Below are 11386 nucleotides of genomic sequence, written 5' to 3'. Positions count from 1 at the left end.
AAGTAATGTTGTCTTTTTTAATGAAACCCAATCTTTGTTTGACTAGAAAATCCTTTTGTTTTGTAAATTTATTGTAAATAGTGTATATATATTTACATTTGATAATCATTCGTCAGTCGTTGATGTAAGTCAGTGACTTTAACTTAAATTGCTTTCTTTAATCGACAGAACTGTACAAGATTGAATCTTTATTCAGAAACGTCAGCTTTCAAAACAAAAAGCAGCAATAACAACAACAAAACACACACACCCTCAAACACACACAAAATGCAAAACGCAGCAAAACAAAACAGAAAAGAACAAAATAAATAAAATAAATAAAAAACAAAACAAACAAACAAACAAAAAAGCAAAAAAATTGCAAACAAACAAAAACAACTTACTAGTACCTAAAGAGCGTATAATACTATTTGTGTCCATTTCATGTGCCTTCGTCAGAATGTTGTCTCTCTAAGATGGTTTTTCATCTGCATTCGATAACTTTCTGCAAAAAACTTAAATGAACTCACTTTTGATCTCAGTCTTACTCATACAAAATAAAAAGTCGCCCGCGTGGCGCAGTGGTTAGAGCGTTTGCTCTTGAGTCGTGGAGTAAGGAGTTGATCCTTACGTCGCGGGTTCGAATCCCACTGTGGACGTGGAGACCGGTCCTTCGGATGAGACCGTATAAACCGAAGTCCCGAGTCGCAGTTGGTGCTGGCACGAAGAAGATCCCTCACTGCTCAATGGCCCTGAGTGCCGAGTATAGGTCAAAATTTGCAGCTCTCCACCGGCAAGTGGTGGCTCTCCATATGAGTGAAAAATTGAGCGAGAGGGATGTTAGACAATAAACAAACAAAAAGAAAGCAGAATCAAAGTAAAAGATAGTGAAATATTGAAACAGATCAAAAGTGAGTTCGTCTAAGTTTTAAGTTCACGGAGCCAGATTCTTCTTTTTTCCATGTTCTTTGTAAACAAGATTTATGTGCTCTTAAATAATGAAATTGATGAACAATTCAGTTCATATGAACCTGAAGCACATTTGCAGCTCTGTTCTGCAGCAAGTCAAATAATGAAGAGGGCGTGTTTGTATAGAGCATTTATTACAAATGCCAAATGAGATTACAAATTTTACAATATCAGAATGCAGCAGAATATGGGGCCCAAAAAATATCCCACACCTTATACAAAGGAAAACCAGTACATGTATTTTCTACACAATAACAATATAAATGGAGGATTAAAGGGGTGGAGGTGGGTAAAATTTGTAAACCACCTTTTCGGAGCCAAAAGTTATTTTGATAAGGATGAGGCTACTAGCCGTAACTAGATGGCGCTTAAATATAAAACCCGGAAAAACCCCTCAAGACCCATGAATTGACACAAAATAGTGATAACTAAAAATAACACAATCTTGTATGTATTTAGATCACATAAATTCATTTATATACATAAATATACCTAATATATTCGGATCGACATTTTCGGGGAAAAAATAATGACGTATATTTGTATACATATGTTCAATATGCCAGGTAACATATACTGGATTGAGGCTGAAGATACACGTAATGTTGTAGTGCTATGGAAAATATTGTTGCATGAAAGTCACTTTAATAGAGAGCCTTTAAGACCTACACACTATGCCAGTTTATACCTTGCAATGCTTACATCTCTCTCTCTCTCTCTCTCTCTTTTTGAAGATGTTATCTCGTGTTTTTTGTGGTAAGCACATAATATATAAAAGGTAAATTTAGTTGTTTTAAAAAAGATCATATGATATTTAATCCAAGTTACAAAGAACGATCGATTTTACAAATGACAGTTATGGATTTTCTTTCAGTTGATGCCAAGAATCCAGATATTCTGGGTGAAATTGTACCTGAGGTAAAGCAAAAGAATCAGATAGGATACCTGAACTGTACAGTAGTGAACAAGGGCCCAGAGTCAGTGGTAAGTAGAGAACAAGGGCCCAAAGTTTAATTTGTGGTAAATAATCAACAAGGGTTCATAGTCTCTCGTACTCCAATGTAGTGAACAAAGGAGGCTCAGAATTTGTGGTAAGTAGTGAATAAGCGCTCAGAGTTTGTTGTATGTAGTGAACAAGGGCTCATAAATTGTGATTAGAAGTGACTAAGTGCTCAGAAATGAACAATGGCTCAGAATTTGGTTAGTAGTCAACAAGGGCTTAGAGTCTGTCGTATGTAGTGAACATGGGCTCAGAGTCTGTGGTTAATAGTTAAAAATTGCTCAGAGGCAGTGGTAATTAGTACACAAGTAAGTAATCAAAAAAGTCTCAATTACTGTCGTATGTAGTGAACAAAGGCTCAGAATTTGTGGTAAGTAGTGACCAACTGCTCAGAGTGAACAAGTGCTCAGAGTTTGTGGTTATTAGTCAATTAGGGCTTAGAGTCTGTCTTATGTAGTGAACAAAGGCTCAGAGTCTGTGTAGTGTACAAGTGTTCAAATCTGTAGTAAGTAATGCACAGGGTTCACAGTCTGTTGTATGAAGGAACAAGCGTCCAGATTCTCTGTTGTGATCATGCGCTCAGATTTTCTGTAGTGTACAAGGGCTCGGAGTTTGTGCTAGGTAGTGATCAGATGCTCGTAGTCTGCGGTAACTTGTGAACAAGGGTTCAGACTCTGTAGTAAATAGTAAACAAATGTTCAGATTATGTGGTAAATAGTTAACAAGGGCTCAGAGTCTGTGATAAATAGCCACCAAGGACCCGGAATTCGTGTAGTGAAGAAGGGCCCAGAGTCCAACGCTCAAAGTCTGTGGCAAGTTGTGAACAAGTGCTCAGAACGTGTGGTAAGTACTTGAACAAATTAACATACGACTGGCATGAAGTAGTTCAAAATTATAGATATCTTCTTTTTAAAAATTCATAGGATCTTTGAGGGAAATTAAGTTGAGGGGTCTCATTGTAAAAAAAAATATAGAAAATCTTTTATCTTAACAGCTAGATTATGACGTAAACAGACAATACACCTTTTTTTATTGAGGGTGTCGTCAAAACTCTTTTTAGGTTCAATGGACAAAGTCTCCAACAGTTGATGGAGGAAACACTATTTTGTTAAGTGAAGATGATACAATAGTTTACCAAGGTCAGAAAATGCCTTTGGACATACAATATCTCAATCTGATTTACTTAGTATTTTTCTTCTCTCCTTTCATCAAGTAAATGTACCGGTATTCCCTACCCAAGTAATAAATGTTCTGTACATATTTTAATATTTTTCATCAGATTACAATTTCTTTTCTTGGTGAAGTCAAATTGAATGAAATTGACATTCACGAAATTAAAATTAAATTAAAAGCAATAAAAATTTTTAACTTCGGATTTTTTAGGTCACCTGAGTCACTCAGGTGACCTATTGCTATCCGTTCTCGTCCGTCGGCGTGCGTCGTGCGTCGTACGTCGTGCGTTAACATTTGAACATTTTTAGCTTCTTCTCTGAAACCGCTCAACCAATTTCAACCAAATTTGGCATATAGCATCTATGGGTGAAGGGAAACAAAAATTGTGAATTTTATGGTCCCTGCCCCCCCTGGGGCCTGAGGGGTGGGGCTAAAACCACCAAAAATAATGCAATCTTTAAAAATCTTCTTCTTTACTCCAGAACATCAAGCAGTCAAACTGTTGGCATCATTTTAATAAGCATTGAGCCCTCTACCAAAATTGTGAAATTCATGGCCCCTGGGTCAGGGGTTCTGGCCCCAGGGTGGGGCTATATAGATCATATAGTGAAAGTGCATTATTTCTTTGAAAATCTTCTTCTCTGCTCCTGGATATTAAATAATGTAACTAAGTATATAGTTATGATGAGCAAGAGAGCCTCTTCCAAAATTGTGAAATTAATGGCCCCAGGGTCAGGGGTTCTGGTGTTAGGGCAGGGCTCTATTGATTATATAATGAAAATGCATTTATTCTTTGAAAATCTTCTTCTCTGCTCCTGGATATTTAATAAAGTAACTAAGTACATAGTTATGATGAGCTAGAGTATCTCTTCGAAAATTGTGAATTTCATGGCCCCAGGATCAGGGGTTCTTGTGTTAGGGCGGGGCTCTATCGACTATATAGTGAAAATGCATTAATTCTTTGAAAATCTTCTCCTCTGCTCCTTGGCATTAAGGTGATATACTAAGTACATAGTTATGATGAGGAGGTGGGCCTCTTCCAGAATTGTGAAAGCCATGGTCGCAGGGTCAGAGGTTCTGATGTTAGGGCAGGGCTCTATTGATAATATAGTGAAAATGCATTAATTCTTTGAAAATCTTCTTCTCTGCTCCTGGGTATTCTTTAAACAAACTAAGTGCATGGTTATGATGCATAAGGATGCCTTTTCAAAAATTGTGAATTTCATGGCCCCAGGGTCAGGGGTTCTGGTGTTAGGGCGGGGCTCTATTGATTATATAGTGAAAATGCATTGATTCTTTGAAAATCTTCTTCTCTGCTACTGGAGATTATTTAAACAAACTAAGTGCATGGTTACGATGCATAAGGATGCCTTTTCAAAAATTGTGAATTTCATGGCCCCAGGGTCAGGGGTTCTGGTGTTAGGGCGGGGCTCTATTGATTATATAGTGAAAATGCATTGATTCTTTGAAAATCTTCTTCTCTGCTACTGGAGATTATTTAAACAAACTAAGTGCATGATTATGATAGGCAAGGATGCCTTTTCCAAAATTTTTAAATATATGGCCTCAGTTTTTGGGGTTCTTGAGGAAGGGGGGGGGGAGGGCTCTATTGATTATATAGTGAAAAAGCATTAATTCTATTAATTAATCATTAATTAATCCTGTCTGCTCCTTAGCGTTGAGCTGATAAATAAATTGCTTAGCTATGATGAAAATGGGAGCTTCGATCAGAATTTTTAAATCTTGTGATCCTAGGGTCAGGGGTTCTGGCATAACGAGGGGGGGGGGTTGATAATATAGTGGAATAGTGTTAATTCTTTGAAGTCCATAGTTACGATGATGAGGGTAACTCTTCCAAATTTGTAAATTTCTTGACCCTTGGTCTTGGGTTCTGGTGTTAGGGTAAGGTTTTGTTGAATCTGTAGTGAAAATGCATTGTACCTGTGAAATTCTTCTCTGCTTCTGGGCATATCGGAAGAAATTTAAATGATATAAGTAAGTGTATTTCTACCAGATTTTTGAACATCTGGACCATTTGTCTAAGCATTCTAGTCCTGGGCAGGGCTCTGTTAATTTGTATTCTACTGAGAGAAATTATTCCCCTTTTCCATTCACCTTTGATAATTAATCACTGTAAATAATGCATTTGGAAGGTTAATAGAATAGATAATTATGCAAGAATGTTTATCATATAATTCAAAAAGTATTTTTTTAGTTTTAATAATCAGGTAGACCTGCAAGTAATAGATAAATAAAAATGAGACAAAAATAACTTATCTTACTAAAAGTTCTTCAAAGACCATAAGAGAGGTCAATGCTAGAGGTCTTAATGGACTTTTGCGAGAAGCACTGACTTTTACAGTCGACGGTTAACTTTTACACCAGGACCATATATGGAAGCTCTTTTGCAATATAAATATTTAGATTAAAAGTTAAATAAAAGGTTATTATGGGCCATTACAAAGAGCATATAAAGTTTTCTCAGCAACCATCTCCCTTCAAACCTTAACCAATTCCTGACTAATTTTCCTTCCGGAATGTTTCTCTTCCTTATTTGATTCCTTGAGAAAATGAAATTGAAAGTAGATACTATTTCTCACGAAATAAGTATTTTAAGTTAAGTTATTCTGTCTCACATCATCTCTTGTGTTAATTGTATACCGGTAAATCATGTAAGCACTCCTAATACCATACCAATACTCACTAATAAAGTTTCATTATCTATGATCAATTCCGTACCTCCATATATAACACAGGTTTAAATGCCAAAGTAAGCCATCAATTGTAAAAGTCAGCGCTTCTCGCAAAAGTCCAATATGGGTTTTAAATAGTACAGAAGCACTAATAGTTTGTTAATAGTCTGCATGTGATAGTGTTAAGTGGAGGACAGATTAGAACTTAATTTATGACTTGATACTGAATACTAGACTAATTATTTTGTTGATCCTGATCTTCCTACTTCTCTTGCTTTAGGGCAACAAAGCTTCATCTATCAGTGTATTTAACTTCTAAATTGTTGTATTATACTCAGGTGACCGTTAAGGCCCTTGGGCCTCTTGTTTTTCTGGAATTGTTGAATACGTTCTCTAATTGTGAATAAAATTAAGAGAAATAGATATACGAACTTGTTTATTTGCAGGCTTAGCATATTCAACATATAAATCTGTTTTTTTGAATGTTTGACATACTTGACATATGACTTTGTTATTCATTGGTTGGCATACAAAACATACCAACTTGTTTATTTTCAGGATCCAATAAAGGGATAAATGAGGATTCAGGACTGCAAAAATACGATGTACAGAGTCGTACAAACGGAAGAAAAATTACCTACATGTTAGTGATCCGCTATCTAGCAGAGGAAGATGCTGGAGATTATTGTTGTACAATAAAGATCCAAGGTGTGGAGTGGACAGACTGGCCTAATAAGATTGGCAAGCTTACGGTGCAGAGAAAGTGATCATAAATGTTAATATATCAGTTTATTTTCATATATTGTATATTTTATCTATTTACATATTATAAGGACAGGTCCGAAAGTAAAGTCACCAATGATATAAAATTAGAGAAAATTATCAGCAAAATCTTTAAGTCTAATATCACTATCCACTGAATATTGTCTAAAATTTCCATTATTCATATATAGATATAACACTTTTCAAAATATAAAAATTAATTGAATGTTGTTAAACGTTGCATTCGAGAATTTTTCACTCATATAGAGACGTCACTGTATTTCGGGAAAGGGCTTTAAATTTGGACCTATACTCGGCACTCGGGGACATTGAGCAATGAGGATTCTTTATCATGCCAACGCCTACCGTGACATGGGGCCTCGTTATTTATGGTCTCATCCGAAAGGCCTATTACTTTCACTTAGGCTCTTAGCGAAGGAACAATTACTTCCTGTGTATCTTAGGTTGACGCGGCGCGAGAATCGAACCTGCGCCCTTCCACTAGGCTACCGTGACCGGTGGATATAAAGGTAAAAACACAAGGTTCCACAACTCTCTAAAATCTCGTATACGTGTTTTATTCAATCTGCATAACCAATCTGTATAAGAGCGTCTTGCTCTGAGTTGTTCCGTCTACTCTATCAATACTAGGACTCACGGCGGGTGTGACCGATCAACAGGAAATGCTTATTCCTCCTAGGCACCTGATCCCACCTCTGGAATTCCCGGGGGTCCGTGTGTATGTTACAGATTCACAGATGTTCACAGATTCGTATTGTTTGTAGTTTTATGAGATCGATAACTGTTCGTTATCTTCACTTTTTTTCTTCATTTTTTTGTTTTATGAATATAATTTGAATTGTTCAAAAGTCCATTTACCTGTTTATTCCATTGTGTGTGATCTTCTCGTGTAGCCTCGGACTCAAGAAAAGTATGTTTAAGAATGGATGATCCTCAATGCACGTTTTTCGTCCTCGCACCTATTTATCTATTGACTTTCATTTAAACTCATTGGTTTTAATCCCAAATCTGGTAATCGAACCTTTACTACCCTCTCCCTTTCAGAAGATGAAATTCCTGGAAATCACCTTTCAGTTTTAAATATGTTTAACATTCCAGCCAATGGAAGTGACTTTGATTTACCTATACTGATCTAAAAAGAAAAACTTACAAAAATATAAATCTGTGAAAAGGGTATAAAACACGGACCCTGGAATATTCCATTGGTGGGAGAAGGGATCCCCTGTCGACCATTCGCATCCGTCGTGAACCCTATGTATTATTCAGGAACAAGGAATATTCCTTAGTCAGATTTAGTATAAATTCAATGGCCTTACAATTGGTATTTAAAATATGATAGGCAAAATACTACTCATTGATAGGTATACTCGGTCATTATAACGACCGTAAAATCTACAACATGCTAACTTTAAACGAGATTGTCAGTTGGTTGTCTGACTCGGTTAAAAAACTGATCGTACTCAGAGCATGCAGAGTATCGAATAAGATGGGAGACATAAACACCATATGCAGGTGAAAGCGGTATACTTTTACATAAACAAGGAAAGTTGAGCACGGGAAAAGTTTAAGTCATCTCGTTTGTCATACAATTTAGTTGTTAGTTGGTCCTTATCGTCTATAGTCAGTAAAACATACAGATATGAAACAGTTGTGGCAGATGCTGTAGTGCCTTATATTTGGTGTTAACTTGGGTATATCGAGTCGACGTATGTGTATGAATTGAAGTAACTATTGATAACTGATAAAACTTCGTCGATATAACTGAATGTCGACTTGAAGGCCTCAGCAAGTGTTTTCTTCTCATGTAGAAGTTTGTTTTTGAATAAATTCTTCTTCACATAGAAATATTAAAACAGGTCGGCTAATATGGAGCACAATTATGGTCCGTTGGAATTCCAGTTTGCTGGAAGACCTGGTCTCCAAAGACTACATCGATGTTGTCAATGAGGAACTCCAGCATCTGTTTAATATCAACTTTAAAGTACTTGCGTGTAGAATCATAGTGATTTTCAATAAAGTTAGAGATCAGTGTTTGCTTTGCTCACAATTAGTGTTTTTTAAATGAACTTTTGAGCTTATTTACCGTTCGTTATCTTCATATTACACTCTGATTAGTCATCTACAAAATTGTTAAAAATCATTCTGGTTCTACCGATCAGTACTTAAAAGTTGATATTAAAAAGATGCTGGAGTTCCTCAATGAATACTGATGTAGTCTTTGGAGACCATGCAAGTATTCTAACAATTTGTTGGAAATCCCATGGGTACTACTTGTGTCCATTTTTTAGCCAATTTTTTTTTTTATATTCTCATGAAGCACAGTTTATTTTTTAAAAAAACTTTTTACATTGAAAGAAGAAATCTTTTGTCCTTGCGTTCGATTTGCAAGTCTGATTTATCAATCAACAACATTTATTCATACTTTGATTTGAAATATCTCTTAAAATTAAAAAAAAAAAAAACACCACAAAGTCTGACTTCTCCATTTCATATTTTGATAGACTAGTGATAGACATTGATGGCACATTAACAAATTATCTTCATGATAAACGTAATGACTTTAAATTTTCTGTCATCAACTTTCCATACACCATTATTACCTGTATATGGTGTTTACATCTCCCCTGATTGTTTCGATATAAACAGGACCATGTTCTATATACGATTAATTTCTAAAGCAAGGCAGCTACTGACAAATAAGTTAATGTTAAAGGGATATCAGCGTTGTAGTTTCAAGTCAACATTTTGAAAATTTTATGGTTTTTATTGACCCTTGGCAAATACAATCTATTGCTGGACTCAATTGTCAACCAGTTGTTAGGACAATATTTTCATACTGAATTGCCTAAATGTTACTCCGTTCACCCAAACAAGACAAAAAGGGGGGTTGTGACCAGTAGACAGGGGATGCTCACTTCTCAATGACGCCTAATCACGTCTCTTGTCTGTGTTTACTCTGCTTCCAATCTGTATTGCTTTAATGTTTTAGTAACCTTGGTTAATGTTTTTATTTTACATTGTATTTTGTGAAATATAACTTTTATGCTAAACAATTTAATGATAGAATATTCTAATAAAAATTCATTATATATTTTTTTCCAGTTGCGCCTCAAATTTTACCGAGTATTAATTCAGTTTATGAACTGGATATTGGATCTAACCTTCAGCTGGTCTGTGAGGCACATGGAATTCCGTCACCCAACATCACATGGAAGAGGGAAGATGATCAAGAATTATCAATGGGAGGATTCCAGACAAGGGTAAAAAAATTAATGTTCTTAAATTAAGTGTAAATAAGAAAAATCTCTTGTTTTAATCTGGAGTTATTCATGTGCAGTTTGAAATTTCGGTTTTCTAAAAACAGAAAAAGGTGGCAGATGAAATAATTGCAGACATTATAAAGAAATTACTTGTTTGATTATACATATGCATAATAAAAAGAGAATTCATTTTTAACTTTCTGACCAGATTGCAGTGTAACTGTCGACGTTTATTTTAAACGAATGAATTAAAGTATGTAACAACATTTTTTTCTCTAGATTTGTACATTGTATAACATTTTATAGGGAGCCCAGTTGAATCTGACCGACATTCAGAAGAATGATCGTGGTAACTACATCTGTGTAGCTGATAATAATGTCAAACCTCCGGATGATTTCAAAGTGGAAGTGGTTGTCTTCTTCCCTCCTGCCTGCAGACCAGTACAGTCCACAGTGGGTCAGGCACAGAACAGAAGATTTAATGCTAAACTTGAGTGCATTGTTGCAGGTAAATACAATTAAACTTTAAAATATAATGGGAAATGATGTACATGTATATCATTATAACAAATGTTTAGTGGATGGATAGGAAATGAAGTTCATGATAGCTTATACCTTATTTAGAACATTGAATACCATTACCATCATCTGCCATCTTCATACTTTCATGAAGAACTGTACCGAATCTGATTATTTAACTATACTTTTTATGAGAATGGGAAATTTCTTAACATTGTCATTAAATGAGTTGCTATGTGTAACTGCCTGTGCATTGGCCTCCATTTCTTATATTTCTTTGTTGAAGCATTATACTTTCCCATTTTAAATTTGTTTATGCTTCGGCTTTATGTACAGGATTTCCTCAGCCTAGCATGAGATGGGTGAAGAAAACAGAAAGTGGAAAACGCACGGAAATTACGGACGATGATAAATATGACATCACCAAACAGTTTAGCAGTCAGCTTCAGAATGATGAGTTTTGGTACACACTGCTTGTGAAGAATGTACAGGCTAAGGACTACACTAATTATTATTGTGTGGGAAATAACAGATACGGAGTTGGAGAAACAGTCATCATATTGTATGGTTTGTATAGCTTGTTAATTAGATGCATGAAGTAGCAGTTTAATTGTCATGGAATAATAAATGACCTTTAAAGCATAACATATTGTAAAATGCTTATGGGATGTATTTTCCACGGAATAAAGAACTATAATAATAATAAATGAAACACTTGTAGAGCGCCCTATTTAATAAAAAATACTCTAAGGCGCTTAACAATAAGATTATAGAAGAGTTAAATAAAAATAGGAAAATCAGATATTTGCATTTGAGACATTTAAAACTCAGGAAAAGCAGTCTTAAAAAGTATGTTTTTAGCAATTTTTTAAAGCATCCACACTTTTTGCCAATTTTATGCGTATTGAAAATTCATTCCATAAACAGGCGGCAGCTCAACTAAAAGTCCGTTCTCCAAAAGTCTTAGTTCGAACTTTTGGAACTACAAGTCTTTTTGAAGTTTCCAATCT

General features: G+C 35.4%; 1 protein-coding gene across 1 annotated transcript; it reads left to right on the top strand.

Moving 5' to 3' along the window:
• Positions 1 to 1806: 1806 nt before the first annotated feature.
• On the top strand, positions 1807 to 10978 carry LOC133173517 (lachesin-like). The gene is made up of 6 exons (XM_061308502.1): positions 1807 to 1932; positions 3009 to 3087; positions 6373 to 6573; positions 9700 to 9857; positions 10164 to 10365; positions 10713 to 10978. Exons 1-6 carry the CDS (start codon positions 1807 to 1809, stop codon positions 10976 to 10978), a joined length of 1032 nt encoding a protein of 343 aa, XP_061164486.1.
• Positions 10979 to 11386: the final 408 nt, after the last annotated feature.

Source organism: Saccostrea echinata, unplaced genomic scaffold (genome assembly GCF_033153115.1).
Source record: "Saccostrea echinata isolate AGI-Se365-2 ecotype Australia unplaced genomic scaffold, CSIRO_AGI_Sech_v1 ptg000056l, whole genome shotgun sequence".
Classification (NCBI taxonomy): domain Eukaryota; kingdom Metazoa; phylum Mollusca; class Bivalvia; order Ostreida; family Ostreidae; genus Saccostrea; species Saccostrea echinata.
The sequence above is the reverse complement of the archived record's forward strand: the minus strand, read 5'-3'. Positions and strand labels throughout refer to the sequence as shown.